The 17,736-nt window shown below is 46.5% G+C and overlaps 1 protein-coding gene across 1 annotated transcript; it reads left to right on the top strand.

Annotated features, from left to right (window-relative positions):
* The first annotated feature begins 8,176 nt into the window (after positions 1 to 8,176).
* Positions 8,177 to 10,654, top strand: Sox17 (SRY-box transcription factor 17). The gene is made up of 2 exons (XM_051197723.1): positions 8,177 to 8,651; positions 9,094 to 10,654. Exons 1-2 carry the CDS (start codon positions 8,345 to 8,347, stop codon positions 10,032 to 10,034), a joined length of 1,248 nt encoding a protein of 415 aa, XP_051053680.1. The 5' UTR covers positions 8,177 to 8,344; the 3' UTR covers positions 10,035 to 10,654.
* The last annotated feature ends 7,082 nt before the right edge of the window (positions 10,655 to 17,736 follow it).

The raw sequence follows: 17,736 nt of genomic DNA, 5'->3' as shown, positions 1-17,736 counted from the left end.
AGAATGTGTGGGCCAACATCAGCCTGACCAGGTGTGGGCATTCTTGAAAAATCAGACTCTGGCAGTTAATAAACACTCAGGAAAAGATTGATGAGACTTGAAAGCAAAATGTTCTGGACAATTCTGTAATTCAGAACCAGAAAAGGGACAATATTGGAGCAGTTTGAAAAATACACTAGCTATGAGACTTAGATGACAGTGACCCAAGGGAGTACCCTGCATGGATTTTTGTCAGACAAGATCTAGAAGCACCTATAGCAAAACCTGTAGGGCATTTCTTGATTGGTGATTGGTGTGGGAAGGCCTAGATCACTGTGGGTGGTACACCCTTGGGAAGGTGACCCTGAGTTGTAGAAGAAAGCAAACTGGCCAAGTCCTGGGACAGAAGCTGGTAAACAGCATTTCTCCATGGTCTCTGCTTCAGTTCCTGCCTCCATGCTCCTGTTTGAGGTCCTGCCCTGACTTCCCTCAGTGATGGATTATGACCTGAGAGTAGTGAACTGAAATAAACCCTTTCCTCCCCAAGCTGCTTTTGGTCATGGTTGCTATCATAGCAATAGAAAGCAAGCTAAGACAGGTAGTAATGGGCCCATTTAGTGATTGGTTACATGGCCACGCACTAACTTTAGGGAAACCCACACTGGAAATGTGTGGCTACATATTAGCATCAAATGGATCAGAAGACTGATGACATATATACAGGCAATTCAGCATGTAAGATATAGTAATGTAATCATATTATTTATTTGTGTAGCACTATTGTCCATAGTTTCATGCTAAAATCTTACATGACAGGTGACACAGGGTTTGCATACTAGCTACTATAAGTATACTGCTGTATGCCTTTCCATATATTTAGAGAGAGAAAAGAAGAAAGAAGCAATGTTGGGGTCTTTTGTTTATTTACATGCAGAGAGGAGGGGTAAACAAGAAAACGCTAATCGCCTGGGGGTGCTCTGTGAAGGAACTATACCGTGTTAATGCATTCTGCAAAATAAGCTGTTTCAAAAGAACACCTTGTCTTTACACAGTTGTATTAGTTAAAAGCACTTTAATGCATAGGTTGGCATGTGCCATATGAGAGAGATTTCTGTGTTTGAAATTCTCCATAGGAATTAGGAGCTTGAGAGACGTTTTAAGGGAAATGAGAAGTGATATGGGGCAGAGAACAAAGGAAGACTAGTTAATTCTTTTCCAAACTCTAGTTTTCAGCTAATCACTGAAGTGATCTCTTAGTTTTACTAAACAACATTGTACTCAAGTAAGTTTAGTTCTAGCTCATTCCAGCGGAATCTGCTTTCCCTTGGGTCAAAGGTGGGACCTTCTCTGGCATAATACATTTAAGACATTTAAAAAGAATGTTTTCTCCATGTAAGACTATATTCTACCTTAAGCCTTGGCTTCTACCTCATTTCAGTGCAGTACATCATTTTCTGTACAGCCTTCTCGAACATCCTCCTCCCTCTGGTGCACACTGCCCACAGCCTCCATGTACTAGTTGTGTCTTTTAGCACTTCTACTTTGCAGAAGATTTTGTGATCATTTGGTCGCTTCTTTTTCTAGAAACACTGAGAAGAGACCAGGCGCTTTCACTCCCCACCCCACCCCACCCCACCCCAGCCTCCTTTAGACAATTGAGTAGAAGGCAATTTGAGTGACTTGCTAGTTCACCTGGCATCAAGTTATTGAACAACCCAGCCTAGAATCCGGAATTCTTTTTACACTACAGCACAGAAAGGCTGGGGCTGCACTGGGAGATTTGTGCATTTGTGGATTGCTCAATCTTTGTCTGTGTGCCAGGCATAGTCACCAAAATTAAACTTTGCTTTTAAGACTCCAGGGCAAGGATCTAGGTCCACACTAGGCTCAAGCAGGTAAGTGCTGCCTTGTAATGTGTTTCTTTGTGCTTCATTCTTTTTAAACGGAATGTCAAATGTTTTATGACTCTGTGTATTTTTTTTCTTGCAAGGCTTAGGGTTTTATTTATTTATTTATTCTTAATAAATTCATTTACTTTATGTGTGTGGGTATTTTGCCTGTGTGTGCCTAGTGTCATCAGATTCCTAGGAACAGAAATTAGAAATGATTATGAGCTGCTATGTGGGTTCTGGGAATCGAACCTGGGTCATCTGGAAAAACATCCACTGCTCTTAACCACTGAGCCATCTCTCCATCTCCTAGGCTTAATTAAGGTTTTAGAAGGTTAATATGCCTCCTCCCATTTTTTTCTTATTATGAGAGAAAAGAATGGTCATGTCCAAATATAATCAGAAGACACACAATAGTTTGCAGAAGCCTCCCTCAAAACTTTGCAATAAACTCCGGTAAAAGCATGGCAATAGTAGGTACTTCTATCAGAATGCTAATGTGCCATGAAACTTGTTCCGAAGCTGCATTATTATTATGCTCGTTTTCAGATTGTGTCTTAAAGAAATTCCATAACATTCCAGAGATATACAACTAGTGTGTTGCTGAAGCAGAACTCAGTCCTAAGTTGCTCATCAACCATGTTTGTATCACTACCAGACAAGTCAGGATCTCCTAAGCCATACACGTAAAGGGACAGGATACTTATTTGTTGGTTAAATGAATAGTCTTATCTCTTGAGATTATTGGCAGCATCGAGCAGATCACTAAGTTGCTTTGTATCTTTACTTTCTGTTTTATAACAAAATAATTGAATTTTTTTTCTCCTTAAGATCAATTAGAGTATAGAGTATTTATCTAACTTCTAAGTTAATTTATACCTTTAAAATGGTCTTGATAATTGAAGATGAATGAGATTTTAGCAGTGCATCACAACCATGTCTTTTACAGCCTGAGAGAACATGGCAGTCATACAATGGTAAAACTTTGCTGTCCTTTTATGTGAAATTTAGCTCCATCTTTGACCTCATGTAGCTCAGCTGAATTAGAAATTGTCTGTAGGAAGCAAGAGTCAAAATAAATAAAATCTCGTGTAGGGCTCAGAGTGTCTCTTTAAAAACCTAGATATTCTAAATAGACTTTCGTTTTACATCGCTGTATTTCTGATACCAAATTATCGTGGCCCAGTTAATGAGCATGGCATCCTGTCATCCTGTTCCAAGGATCCTTAGTCCATTGCTACCAACTTTCTTCTTGTAAATTCCAATTTGTCTCCCATTATTTGTAAACATGGCACAGACATGAATTCAAAATAAGATCCGTTACTGTTTACAACTATGGAAATTAGATGGTCCAAGAACCTTGGACCTTGACCTTGACTCACCTTGGCAAAAGGAGACTAAGGTATAGTTGTGAGCTTTAGATGAGCCAGGGAAACTGCTTTGTAAACAATACCGTGTTTATGAAGAGATTAATTTCAAAGATTACTTTCAAAGTGGCCCAACAGACTTTTACTTTTGTGTCATAACTATGTGTAAAATTATCTGTATCTTCAGCCTGGGTTTCAGCACCTAATGAATTAAGATTTAAATTAGGATTTAAATGCTTAGGGATGTGCGATTTCAGTTGCAAACTGAATTACTGAAGGAGAAGGGGAGAGAATACTGATCTCCAGAAGCCTGTGACCATGGGCCTATAGAGATGAGCTGTTCAGGTCTATGGAGCTGCTTCTTAGTGTTTCACATAGAACTAAGACACTAGGACTGATCTGCACAGCCATTCTTGTTGTCCATAAGTATCTATTAAAAACTGATAAATTGTGTGATCTAGAGTGAAAGATGAAAGGGACATAAGGTCCTGTGTTGCTATGAATAAACCAAAGACAAAGTTGTTGGCAAGTTAAACGAATCGACAGAGAAAAACATTCATTCAGGTAACAAACAGCTGAAAGCAGCTGCAGAATCCACAAAGACTTCCTAATCTCCCTTTTTCTGCTTTTAAGCATAGGAAGCTAAATTAGGTTCCAGTGAGCTGTATACAGGAGGTGATGCCTGGAATGGCAGGTCCTCCAACCTATTTAAGCATGATCGTTTCTATGATCACAGGACGCACATCATGCCGCACATCATGCCCTAACCAGGGGTCTGACAGCATGCAGTCAGTCCTTTTAGGGGATCTTGGAAGCAGAGTTTTCAGAGTGGAAAGGCACGCATGGCCTCTGCTGCAAAACAAAACAAAACAAAACACAGTGTCCTTGACCTTCTGTGGTCATTTTCACATGCCAGGAGCATATTATTATAGGAGCACAGACTGAGAACGTGCAGCTGGATCTTAATAAACCAGTGATGACACCACACTGGGCATTCTGCTCTCCCTTGGGTGGGAATGCTCTGCTCACAGATGTTGGTCTCCTCTGGGGTGTGGGTAGCACTAGCTGAGACAGTCACTACCTTAAAGTTCAAGGAAGACTCCAGAGAAATGTGAGCAAGTCTTTATTCCTCGCTCTCAGACCACCTTCCCAAGAGAACCCAAGGTTCCAAATCATCCTGGGATCACAGTTGGGGGTGTGGGCTCTTGAGAAACATTCTGAGCTGGGAAGTGAAGCGGGGACGGGCGTATTTCCTGCTTCGCTGAGCAAACCTCAAGCAGGGCCAAGCGGGAAGGAGGACTTGGTCTTAGAGTCGCCAGCTGTTAGGGTGGGGTTTGGGGACAGCCAGAGAGGAGCCATGAATTAGGGATTCGAACAGAGTCATGAGATCCCGCCAATTTAGGTTGTGCTCCCATCCTTCTGGGGAATGAGTCCCCGAATTTAATCTTGGGGTCGAACTTTCTCAGCTTCTGTGGGAGAGGTGCTGGGTCTAGCCTAAAGGTCCTGGGCCACCGTGGGGGCTGGTGACTCTGTCGTTCTCTCCATTCTTTCTTTGCTTTCTCTCCCCTCCTGCTCGTGAATTTCGATCTCCATCCCTGACCCAAGGGAGGACTGACTAGGGACCCGGGATAGGCACCAAAGGTAGACAGGGGAGGACCGACGGCGCCTGTTTGGTGCCCGGGTGCGACGTGTCAATCCGCAGCGTCGCTCTACGTGGCCCTACCTGGGAGCTGAGGAGCCTGGGCAAGACGCTCCGTGCTGTGCAGCTTCCCTGGGGGTTCCCAGAGGCGGCCGCTGAAGTACGTTTTTAGGCGGTCCAGCGGTACTATTGTCTCTTTATCTTAGAGGCCTGCAGGGGGCTGTCCCCAGGGTGACGGCCCCCATGAGCTTGCTCTAGAGACCGTGGTTGCCCACGGATCCTGCGCAGTGGATTTGAGTGTCTTAACAGGCTCTAGCCATCCGAACACCAAAAACAAATCAAACCACCACAAAACCTGCCAGAAATCATAAGAGGCCCTCATCAGAGCATGGCTTTGACTCTTCCCTTACGGAGCCACAGTCGATCACCTACCCGCTTGCTACAGGCCCCAAGCGGTCTCAGCTTCTTGTTACTTTAGTCGCTTCCTTGCCCAGCCTTTCCAGCCTAGGGTCGCGCTTGGGGATGTGGCGCAGTCAGTAGCCGCCCAGAATTCCTGCGTGTGCCCGTGTGACTCTGCTGTAAGTTTCAGCACACGGGCGCGCCAGGCTCGCACTCCAGATACCCACCCCCACCCCAGTAAATCTCTAGAGTTGAGGGAAGCAAGGCTTGCAGGAAGCCGCTCCGGATGTTTGCTTCTTTACATGTGGCATTTGTGGCTGGCTTTGATAACGACGTGAGCTCCGCTTCCAACACCCATTTAGTGAAGAAACTGAAATATGGTTCACTCACATCGCGGGCGAGACTGCGGTGCGGTTGCCCCCAACACTCCTCCCAAAGTATCTGTCAAGAGATCAGCAGAAGTTAGATCTAGGTAAGAGGATGGGAAGAGGGCCTGTCTCGGGAAAGCGCACATTTACTGATAGATTTGTTGAGAGAGTGCTACCTTGTGATTCCAACAGAGGTTGTTTTTAAGAAATGGGGAAGAAAAGCCAAAACGTGGATGCTTCGTGCGTGCCTTGTGCTTTTCCTGACACAGACCAGTAGTTAACCTCCAGGAATGAGTACAAATAACCGTGGCGTGGATGCTCTTGGACTTTCTTCTCTTGGACTTTCTTCACCGCCACTTTCTCATATTCTAGGTTCCCCTCACCGTTCGAAAACAGAAAACAGGAAGCCAGGTAAAATTGTGCAAATACATTTTCTAGACCTACCCCTCAGCTATCTTCCGGAGAAATCAGTCAAGACAGAGAGGACAGAGAAATTGCCTGTGGACGCCACTGTTTACACTCTTCATTCCAAACAAACTGTTGAGCTTATACAAGATTCCACAGAAAGAGAAAATTCGGCCCGAGATCTTTGAAAAGATGTCTGTTACTAGCTGTTAATAGTTCACTGTGAACTTCATGGCTGGTGACATGGAGGCTGGGAGGCAGGAGGATTACACAGGGACACCCTCTTTCAAAACAAATGACAAAAAAGAATTGAAAAAAAAAGAGCACTTGGCTGGGGTATTTATTTGTAATATTGTTGTCTCTACCCCTATAGTTTCATTACTTAAACACAATGCATTTTTTTTTGTTTTGCTTTTAAGCCAATGTTTTTCAGAAAAACATAAAGCTTTGAGGAAAAGCAAACCACCGGTGCCCCACACTGCCGCTGACCCTTACAGACCTGGAGCTTCAGCTACTGTCTCTGTAGTGGCTGCACACTACCAGTTGTAAACAGGAGGGAGAGTCACCATGGCATTGCAACGTAACACATTAAAGAAAAATTGGCTTCTATATGAGTTCTTTGTAGAAAAAGTAAATTCTAGAAACTGTACGCCAAGAGTTAGCAAAATCTCCGTGCTTTCTGGAACCTTCAGTAAACCAGACTTGATCTCTGAAACAACACACAAGAAAGCCTCATAGCAAACAAAATGTGTTTTGGGAAGTACCCCCCACCCCACCCCACCCACGCAGCCCCCAGATAGCTCAGGCTGGCCTCTAACTGCAAATGTAGCTGAAGGTGATCTTGAACTTCTTATCTTCCTACCCCCTCTTCTCAAGTGCTGGGTTACAGAATCACATGCATTAATTAGCCACCGCAAAGACTTCCTTTTTGTTGAGCTCTTCTTGCCTGTTAAGTGACAATTTTGAGTTATGTCCGCAGTTCTTGAATTGTCCCTCCTCAAATGCATGCAGGAATGACTATGTCGATGCAAACAAACACAAATGCAACTCTGAACTGGCACACTTTTGCAGCTCCTGGTCTGAAGGCTGGCCGCTTGCTGTGAGTAACATCCTCCCAGTGCAGGGACTAGCCTCTCTGATTCTGTTTCCTCATTCAAGAGACTGGTTAGGGGCTAAATTAGTTTGCTAAGGTTCTGAAGATCCTGAATGTTTGCTGGGATAAGCACTGTAGACTGACATGTATAGAAGCCCATAGAGAATTACTTTCAAGTCTTAAGAAATCTAGAAATGCTGTAACCGTCTGTCAGGGTAACCATCTCAAACAGTATGGATTTTGCTGCTTACATGGTCCGACCCTTTTCCTCCAAAGAATGTCATAGCGCTGCTGTCTTTGTATTTTATTTTATATTTTATCTCTGCGGTGTTTGGGATGGGACCATGTCCTCCTGTAAGTCTTTAGGAATTAAACTAGGTCTTGCCTCTTTTACTGAACACACATGAGCGAGCAGCTTTTGTTTGATACAGAAATTCCCAAGGGTTGACTTGAAGTTTTAATTCATTAAGGTGGTGAAATATCGATGATTTAACATTTTATATTAAACTTTTCTTTTACAATTCACCCTCTACAGTTTTAATATAATGTAAGCATGATGCGTTCTTAGGAGAACAACAGGATTTCCCCCCCCCCCCCAAAAAAAAAATCCATATCAAGGTAATTCCCTCTGGTAATAAAGTTTTTTTTTTTTTTTAAAGAATGGAACGAATACCTAATATGTTAATATGAACCGCCTTACGGCTAGTGCTTCAATCTTCCGGTACAGTGAGCACCCCTAGCCGGATGAATTTCACTAGTCCTATTTTCCGAGTCGGAGAGGACTTGGCGCCAGAGCCCGGCTCCAGCCAGTTTTTCCCCCTGGCAGGTGTAGGCAGAGCGCTACGTCGGGGGAGGGGAAAGGGGCGGGTGTGGGGTTGAACTGGGACTTGGGACTCGGACCACCGGCTGGGCGGGGGCCTAACAACTAGGGTCCGGCCCGCCCCCGCCGCGCCATTGGCCGCATCTATATAGAAAAGGGCCGGCGGCGGCCGGGGGACACTCACAGTGTCACTGGGTAGACCTCGGACGCGTGCGGCGAAGAGGTGGGCTAGGACTAGCTTGGAGAGCAGAAGGTTGGAGACCTCGCGAACTTAAAACGCGCCTTTCTGGGCATCCCTAGGCTAGCTCACCATCCCAGCCTCAGGGTCGGGGCAAGCGGCTTGTTCCGTGGCGGGTGGCGGAGCGCGGGGTCGGTCTGGAGCGCCATGAGCAGCCCGGATGCGGGATACGCCAGTGACGACCAGAGCCAGCCCCGGAGCGCGCTGCCCGCGGTGATGGCCGGCTTGGGCCCCTGCCCTTGGGCCGAGTCTCTGAGCCCCCTCGGCGACGTCAAGGTGAAAGTCGAGGTGGTGGCGAGTAGCGGGACGCCAGCCGGGACCTCGAGTCGAGCCAAGGCTGAGTCTCGCATCCGGCGGCCGATGAACGCTTTTATGGTGTGGGCCAAAGATGAGCGCAAGCGGCTGGCACAGCAGAACCCGGATCTGCACAACGCAGAGCTGAGCAAGATGCTAGGTGAGTCTGAAGGGGCCCCGGCCACCCTGCGCGCCCCAGAGAATCGCTGGGCCACTTCCTAAAGCCAAAGGGTATTTTTTCTGGAGTCTTGCGCCCGACAGAATGGGCGTGCTGTGTAGACTCTGTCCCTTCTTCCTCTCACGCTTTGGTCCTAGGGGTCCACGAGCGAGTGCTAGGTTTTCTCAGCGCTTCAGAGCGGCGACCGGGACACCCCTGGCACGACCCCTTCCTAGCCCAGGGGACACTGCTTGTTTTTCCAGTTAAGGGGAGATAAGTGACGGAGGAAGCCTCTTCTAGGAGGCCCGAGACTTTCATCCCGAGATTTTCATCCCATTTTGACCTGGCATCTCGCCGGCTCTCCCAGTTGAAGGCCGGCCGGAGAGGGGACAGGGCGCGGGGACTCATCGGGGTAACCCCGCGGACCTCTCCACCTCCCCTGCAGGCAAGTCCTGGAAGGCGTTGACGCTGGCGGAGAAGCGGCCCTTCGTGGAGGAGGCCGAGCGGCTGCGGGTGCAGCACATGCAGGACCACCCCAACTACAAGTACCGGCCGCGGCGGCGCAAGCAGGTGAAGCGCATGAAGCGGGTGGAGGGAGGCTTCCTGCACGCCCTGGCCGAGCCTCAGGCCGGCGCGCTGGGCCCCGAGGGCGGTCGCGTGGCCATGGACGGCCTGGGCCTGCCTTTCCCGGAGCCGGGGTTCGCGGCCGGCCCGCCGCTTCTGCCCCCGCACATGGGCGCGCACTACCGCGACTGCCAGGGCCTGGGCGCCCCCGCGCTCGACGGCTACACTCTGCCCACTCCGGACACATCCCCGCTGGATGGCGTGGAGCAGGACCCGGCCTTCTTCGCCGCCCCGATGCCGGGAGACTGCCCGGCGGCCAGCGCCTACACTTACGGGCAGGTCTCGGACTACACGGTGCCCGCCGAGCCGCCCGCCGGCCCCATGCGAGTGGGGCCGGAACCCTCGGGTCCTGCGATGCCGGGGATCCTGGCGCCCCCCAGCGCCCTGCACCTGTACTACGGCGCCATGGGCTCCCCCGCCGCAAGCGCCGGGCGCGGTTTCCACGCGCAGCCCCAGCAGCCGCTGCAACCGCAGCCACCGCCGCAGCAGCCCCCGGCGCACGGCCCCGGGCAGCCTTCGCCCCCTCCCGAGGCTCTGCCCTGCCGGGACGTCACGGACCCCAACCAGCCCACCGAGCTCCTAGGGGAGGTGGACCGCACGGAATTCGAACAGTATCTGCACTTTGTGTATAAGCCCGAGATGGGTCTTCCCTACCAGGGACATGACTGCAGCGTGAACCTCTCAGACAGCCACGGAGCCATTTCCTCCGTGGTGTCCGATGCTAGCTCAGCGGTCTACTACTGCAACTATCCTGACATTTGACGGGTGCCGACCCGACTTGCGGGCCAGAAGCAGTGTTACACTTCCTGGAGGAGCTAAGGAAATCCTTAGCGGCAAGCTGTTTTGTTTTTAAGTTGCCTTGGCATATAATTTATGGTAATTTATTTTGTCTGCCACTTGAACAGTTGGGGCTATATGAGATTTTGTTTAGAAGGTATTGAGGGATTTGTGTCCCCCACCCCCACGCCACTGGACCAGTTTTAACCAGTTTCACCGACTTGTTCCATTTCTCGAAAGTGTTTTGATCCAAAGACATTTTGTTCATGTTTTTTACAATCTTAAAAAAAATAAAATCTGGAATCTTTAAAATCAATCTCGATCACATTGGTTTTATCGGAAATTAATTTAAAGATATACTGAATATTATTAGAAGTGTATAGTTAACTGTAAAATTTTCATTTTCTTACAATGGTATACCTAAACACCATAAAGAAACCGTAAATATACAGTTGGGATTGTTCAAATGTGCTATAATTGCTTAACTACGAAAAATTTTCTCACAGAATGAACTTGCCTTGTACGCTTCAAATGATACTGGTTTCTAAAAATAATGTTGTAAATGTTTATAATTTTGTACACTTTAATAAGAAGTTCTCCAAAAACTATGTTTTTCCCCCATCATTATCTTGAGACCTGCCTAAAGGGGCTTTTCAGATATCAGTTTGTCGCTTGTCTTTTCCTCCAAAAGTGTTGATCCCTCATTCCACGAAATTTGCCTTTAATCCCCCCACATTTTTTAAGAGTCACAGGAATTAAAATCAAAATAAAATTTGTTTTGTGACTGTTAGTGAACTTTAGTATGTAGTTTCAACCGTGTGTTTTACTATAGGTAACGAATGCGGGTGGTTGCCTTCCAACATTTTGAAGGTTTCAAGTGATTTGTGTGTCGCGCTTTACACGTGTGAAGAGATAAGCAGCACCAGGGCATCTCCTCCACCCCTTGAGCCTCTGCAGATCTGCGTTGAGAGCTGCAGTCCAGACAGACCATGGGAACTGATGGCTTGGAGTGGGCATTTCCTGTGCCAGGTGTTTCCTCAGTGTCGATCTGCACAGTTTGTGCCTGAACTAGCCTTCCAGTTGGGCACTATTCTTTCATTTTCCATATGATTTCAAAAAGAAAAAGGAAAAAAAAAAAAAAAGGAACCACATTTTTGCCACATTTACAAAGGTTTGGCGAAGTCTATCTCTGCTCCGCCCTGTATGCTAGGGGCTGAAGTGGGCTTCTGGAAAGGCAGGTAAAAGCACCCCACCCACCCTGCACACTAAGCTGCAACCTATGCCCACTACTAGCTCTTAAATGTATTTATAGAGTCCTTTTGTGTAGGGGCATAGGTGGAATTCACATTCTGGTCCGCAGGTAAAGCATGCGGTGGAGAGCTCTCAGCTGATGGAGTTCACTGGGTTCTTGTGGAAACGGCAATGCACCTTTTTAAAGGGGCTTCCCGATTACTAGGCATGGAAGGGCAGAGAATTCCAATGACAAAAGGTTGAGCCTATTTTGTTGGACACACTAGAAGTGACTAGAATCACTTAAAATTTTCTATTTGGAAATTTAAAGTTCACCTCAGCGTGGTTATCTAACCTATTTTCTTTTCCTTTCTCCCTCTCAGCTCCCTATGGTGTTAGTGAAGTACTCTGTAACCAAGCAGCATTCCCCAGACTGATTTGTAGCTGTGGTCATCCTGCGCCCCCAACACCCCGCCCCCCACCAGGGTCTCACTGCGTGTGGAGCTCCTGCTGTCTTGGATTTCACTAAGTAGACTCAACTGACTTCGGACTCATAGACATCTTCCTGCCTCTGCCTGGCTCCCAGGCTGATTTTCACTCAGTGCTCTGCCTTGTTCTCTATTGTTTGTTTCTTCCTCTGGTCCCAGAGAGATTGCTCCTCTTACAGGCACTTCCCAGGAGTTCTCAGTAAACTGCACTAAGCAGAGGGGTTGCCCAGGCTCACCCTCAAGGCGGCTTGATCAGTTCAGATTTTTCTATTTTAGTTCCTGAGTCCAAAGAAACACTACTGAATGCTTGGCTGCTATCTCTTAACACAATGCAGAAGGTGAGTGGGCGAAAGAGGAAGGGAGAAGCGCTTAGGGCAAAGTCCAAAATCTGGTTAAGTTACATTTTTAACTACTTGTAAGGTACAGACCGGAAGACAAGACAGCTAAAATTAATGAGGCAATGTTGTTATGCGGATGGAAGTCCCTTCATTCTCATAGACAACTCTGGTAGGCAGAGACTTCAAGTCAGTTCCTTCTCTTTCCTCAAGCTCTCGGTAAAACGAGCAAGATGTCAGCTGACGATTGCTTTGCCCTTTGATGATCCTCTGGTTTTTCTCTCTTTCATTGCTTTATGTAGGAAACACACACATAAAGGACATCCCCACCACCTTGCAAAATAGGTGTGAGCATCTAGGGCAGTTTTTCTGCGGCTGGGTTCTAAGCAACCTTGGGCGTTTGCATATTTAGATTCACCTTAAAATTAGGAAAATGGGAAGTCTCCCCTAGTAACAAGCACACAAAGCAGCCCCCACCCCTGCTCCAGTACTTAGATATAATCTGGCAGTGTGTGACTGCAACCATCCAAGGGTTAAGAAGCAAACAACACAACTTCTCAAGCATTCAAAACAAATGACAGGCATCATATATTTGAAACTGAAGAACTGCTTCTATTGAGAGTTCTTCCTTAGGCCACGATTCAAGGAAAGAGAATGGATATTCTTCTCTTGTGTTTAAAAAGGAACTTACACTGTATGTGCAAGATGAAGATGTGAACTTTTCTTTGTGATACTGTGATGGTGATTGCTAAACTCCAGGACTTGTCCCAAAATGCCCACATTGTGGCATTTATACTGGCATCATTCCTGGTCCCAAATGCCCACACTGTGGCATTTATGCTGGGCATCATTCCTTTGCACATTTTATTGGAGTGGGGTTTGCTGCTCTAACTCACTAAAAGGCAATAGAAGTGAGAGTATGGCCGTTCGTTCTGGGACCGATGTGTGGAAGGGCTTTTCAGATTTTGTTTCTTGTGTTCTTGGAATTCCTGGACTATTGTGTAAAGAGCCGAGTTACCACTTAACCAACACCGGGACCACAAAAGAACAAGAAGGCTGGCCTTGGGGTTTCTCAAGGCCACTCCCACCAGACTGCAATTGAAGCAACTGAATAGGCAAATACTCAGGATGAAGGAGCTAGGGCTCAGTGTCAGAGTGCTTGCTTGGAATACACCAAGATAGACTTGATCCACATCACTGAACAAAACAATTGCAACAACAAATACAAATCAAACAGAAGAATCCGGGCATGATATAAGTGGGAATAATTTTTTTTTTTTTTTAAGGAGAGGAAGTATGACTTCTGAAATGCCTTGCTTTTAATTAAAGGAATATAGACCTTGGTGGTAAAATCAGGAAAAGGCTTTGGGTCTCATAAGAGACATCATTATTAAAATGAAGGACAGTGTCTTAGTTAGGGTTACTTTGTTGTGATGAAACACCATGGCAAAAAGCAAGTTGGGAAAGAAAGGGTTTTGTTTGTTTTTGGCTTACACTTCCACAGCACTGTTCTTCATCAAAGGAAGTCAGGGCAGGAACTCAAACAGAACAGGAACCTGGAGACAGGAGCTGAATCAGAGGCTACAGTGGCAGACAAGCTTATTGGCTTGCTGCCCTGCTTTCTAATAGGACAGTGTGCCCCAACTACAATGGGTTGGGCCCTCTCACACCAATCACAAATTTTAAAACTGTTCTAGAGGCTTGCCTACATCCCGATCTTATGGAGACATTGTCTCAGTTGAAGCTCTCTCCTCTCCGGTAACTTTAGCTTGTATTAAGTTGACAGAAAACTAGCTAGCATTGATAGGGTGTAAAATGTGAACACAAGTTCGAAGACTGAGTCTGCTAATACCACATCTGTAGGCTGCTACATTCAGATGAAGGGATCCAGGTACCTAGCCAGTGATCAGTCATGGAGGCAGAACTCAGAGCCTGGACTATCGAGATATACTCCAGCACCCAGCTACTCATTTCTTACTAAAAGGGCTGTCTAATTTATTTCAACCTTTTACTGCTTATCTTTGAAATAAGTTAATCATGGGAAAGTTGTTTTTTCCTCATTTCTATTTTCAAAGTTGTCCAGAGACAAGAATCCAACATCTTCCTGGCCAGACTTGACATATGGCATCTACACACCTCTGGAAACAGTAATGATAAAGCTGTTTTCCTGTGTGGACATAGAGTAATCTCTTTATAGCTACCAGGTGCTGAACTTGAAGTAAATTTGCTAGTTTTCCGTTCAAGTGACTGAGGTGACATCATGATGAAATTATCTCGCTTATCATTGTCTCTGTAAGTAAGCAGCACCCATGGGGTCTTTAAGTCTGTGGTGAGCTTAGTAAGGAAGAACACATACAAGAAGATGTTCGGAAAAGTGGAGCAGAGTGGCAGGGGCCAAATATACTCACCTACCCATACATTTTTACATTTCAGTTTGCTTTAAATACTCAAGACTGTGCCTGTCACAGACAATATGTCACGTTCAGTACCCACCCACCCCACACACACCCTGTTCCTCTGACTTGTTTTGACAGAGTGAGATATTTTACCACCATTATTTCAACACATATTTATTTTTCCTGCTTACAAGGTGTTTCCTTCTGGGTCCAAAAGATTCCTCTGAAGGAAAATGGTTTGAATGTCCTGGTTTGGAGGAGGATGAGGGATGGGCTCACATAATGAGCTTGTGATCCGTTCAGGATTTCATTACATTTCAGGTCTGGTCTAGTTGTATTTTTCCCATTTTCACTGTAACACTTTTTCCTGCTCTTCTCAATAAGAAGGTGGCTGTGTGCCTTTTCTCTGAATAACCAAGCATCTTTGAATTCACACTGCCTGGTGTCCCACACATAAACTCAGACCCTCCACCACTGACTCTTCTCACTTCATTAGAAGTATTGAAAATTATCATGTCCAAGTGTTTGATATGTAACAGGCCCAGACACAATGTTGTGACTAATAATGGTGCTCTTTACTGTATAGGGCTCTTAGAAGTTCCAAGCAAAACACAATTTGATTGAACAAGAATGAAAAACTTATTCTTGGACCATTAAAATGGCTCAACAGGTAAAGGCTCTTGCCACCAACACTGACATCCTGAGTTCAATCTCTGCAAGCCATGTAGTGGAAGGAAAGAACAGACTCCTGCAAATTGATCTTTGAGCTCCATAGACACTTTGTGGCTGGCACACCCGTGTGTGTGTGTGTGTGTGTGTGTGTGTATGCGTGCACACACACATACACACACACATACACACCAGGTGCCAGAAGCTCACATACCAGAATGTCAAACTAAAAATACTTGGATTATAAGATGGGGTTTTGGAAAATAAAAATGGGGCTTTTGGTGACAATAAGAGATTGTGGGTTTTATGTATTTCACAAAATAATTAAAAACTGAAATGATGGACATGCTTGCAGAAACACAAGTAGCATTAGATAAGGCTGGGTATAAGAGAGTTGTCACAACCAATACTTAGGTTTTCGTTTGTTTGTTTTTTCTCCTGGTAGATCACCTTATATTATTCTGCTCAACTGGTTATTTAGTAGTCTAATTTAGGTTTGTTGGTTATATATATTTCCTGCTGTGATAACTAAACATTTTCTATCCACCTCCATTCTGCGAATGTGATATGTATCTTCATGTCTGTCCAAAAATCTCCATGGATTACCATTGCCTCTTAAGCTCTAATATTACATATCTTCCCATCCCTTTTGCTCCTCAGCAAAAGCAGGGTCTTGGCATCCTACTGGGGGAAAGCCAGGGTGACGCCCCTCCCACTAGTGACTTTATTGAAAAATCAGATTTTACAGTATAATTCTTTGTCTGGAAGAGGTATGTATAGCATGCTGAACATCGATTTATTCTTTTAATAATAAATAATAATAATTATTAATAATAACAATTGCATTTACTTTTTTACAGCATTTCCCAGAAAATCAAGAGTTTCACGTTGTAAGAAGCTGTAGCCTCTATATTGGGAGTGGGAGGGGGGCAGTGAGTGGAGAGGGGTCTAGGAGGAAGAGAAGGGGAGGGGAGGAGAGCATGTGGAACTAACTAGGAAGATTGAGTCAGGGGCAGAATAGATGAGAGAAAAGAGAGAGAGAGAGACCATAAAAGAGGGAGCCATTATAGATTTCAAGAGAAAACTGACTCTAGAGAAATGTCCAGAGACCTACAGACTGACCCCAACTAACATTTTGAGCAACAGTGGAAAGGCTACCATAATGAGATTGATGACTAACTTACCCACCATCATAGTAGCTGATGGAAACAGAAGCAAACACCCACAGCTAAACACTGAGCCGAACTGAAATCCAGATGCAGAGAGGGAGGACAAGACCAGGCTGCAGAAACACATAGAGACAGCTGACCTGAACAAGGGGGAGCTAATGGGCCCCCAGACTGATAGCTAGGAATCCAGCATGGGACTGACTCAGACCCCCTGGACATGGGTCTCAGTTAGAAGGCCTGAGCAGTCTAAGGGACCTCAGAGAGTGGAACCAGGATGTATCCCTGGTGCACAAAAGGACTTTGGGAGCTCATTTCCCATGGAGGGAACTCCCTTAACCTAGAGACAGTAGGGAGGGCCTAGTCCCTACTCCAAATGACTTGACAGATTTAGATGACCCCTCCAGGAAGGTATCACCCTACTGTGGAGTGGAGGGGTGGGAGGGGAGGGTGGTGGGGGGGAGGGGGAGAATGGGAGGGTGGAAGAGAGGGAGGGAAGGACAGACGGAGAGGGAACTGGGATCGGTATGTAAAATAAGAAAAATAAATAAATTTAAACAAATAGAACTTGTAGCCTCGATCACTGTCCTTACACTCAAGTAGGAGCCCTGTTTGCCCAAAGAGTTACACAGGGCTCACTGGTGGCGGCCCCAGCCCCTTTGTCCACGCAGTGAGGACTGGGCCCAGTGCAGGCGATCCCAACACAGCCCAAAGGTGCTGGCTCCCCTCTCCTGGAGTCAACGCTCCTCAGCACCAATCAGGGGACATTTAAACAAGTCTTTGGAATGACGTCAGCTGGGAAGGACAAGGAACATTGATCTGGCAGTGGGGGCCTAGGCAGGGAGTATGGGCAGAAGAGCACAGTCTTCTTGTACTTACATATTCCCTGCTGGGCTTTACCACTGCTCCCTCAGTGGGTGCCTGGCAGCCTTCTGAGTCTGTGGCCAGAGAGCTTGGCCCGTCCAGAAGGGCGTTAGCAACAGTTCAGAAACCTGCCTGCTGAACGGAGGCTTCTGAAGTTCGAAGTTCGGAAGTAAGGGACTTCCTTGAGCTGTCTCTTGTCTCTGTCCCCCCCTCCCCTCCCTCCCTCCCTCCCTCCCTCTCTCCTTCCCTCCCCTCCCCTCCCTTCCCTCCTCTCTCTCTCTCTCTCTAGGCTGGCCCTGCTTCAGGCTCCCCAGTGTGAGTTTACAAGGGTACACCACCATGACTGCTCTCAACACATTTATTTTCTATTGAACATCTCTTTAGTGAACCCAGTAGGTGGCCACTTCAGACTCAAGGCTCTCTTGGCGGCTGACTCATTCATTACCCATTCTCTTTCTTGTTAGGAGTGAATGGTTGTGTGGTGTCGCATGTGGCGTGGTCCACACAGGCCAGGGTGTTCAGCCCTGGTCGGGAGGGAT

This window comes from Phodopus roborovskii, unplaced genomic scaffold (genome assembly GCF_943737965.1).
Source record: "Phodopus roborovskii unplaced genomic scaffold, PHOROB, whole genome shotgun sequence".
Classification (NCBI taxonomy): domain Eukaryota; kingdom Metazoa; phylum Chordata; class Mammalia; order Rodentia; family Cricetidae; genus Phodopus; species Phodopus roborovskii.
Note: the sequence above shows the minus strand (reverse complement) of the source record. Positions and strands in the feature narration are given on the sequence as shown.

Excerpts from the sequence above, each read along its gene's own strand:
- Sox17 (XM_051197723.1), top strand. The coding sequence starts at position 8,345 with ATGAGCAGCCCGGATGCGGGATACGCCAGTGACGACCAGAGCCAGCCC. Across the intron at positions 8,652-9,093 it reads AGAGCTGAGCAAGATGCTAG|GCAAGTCCTGGAAGGCGTTG; the intron begins GTGAGTCTGAAG and ends CCTCCCCTGCAG.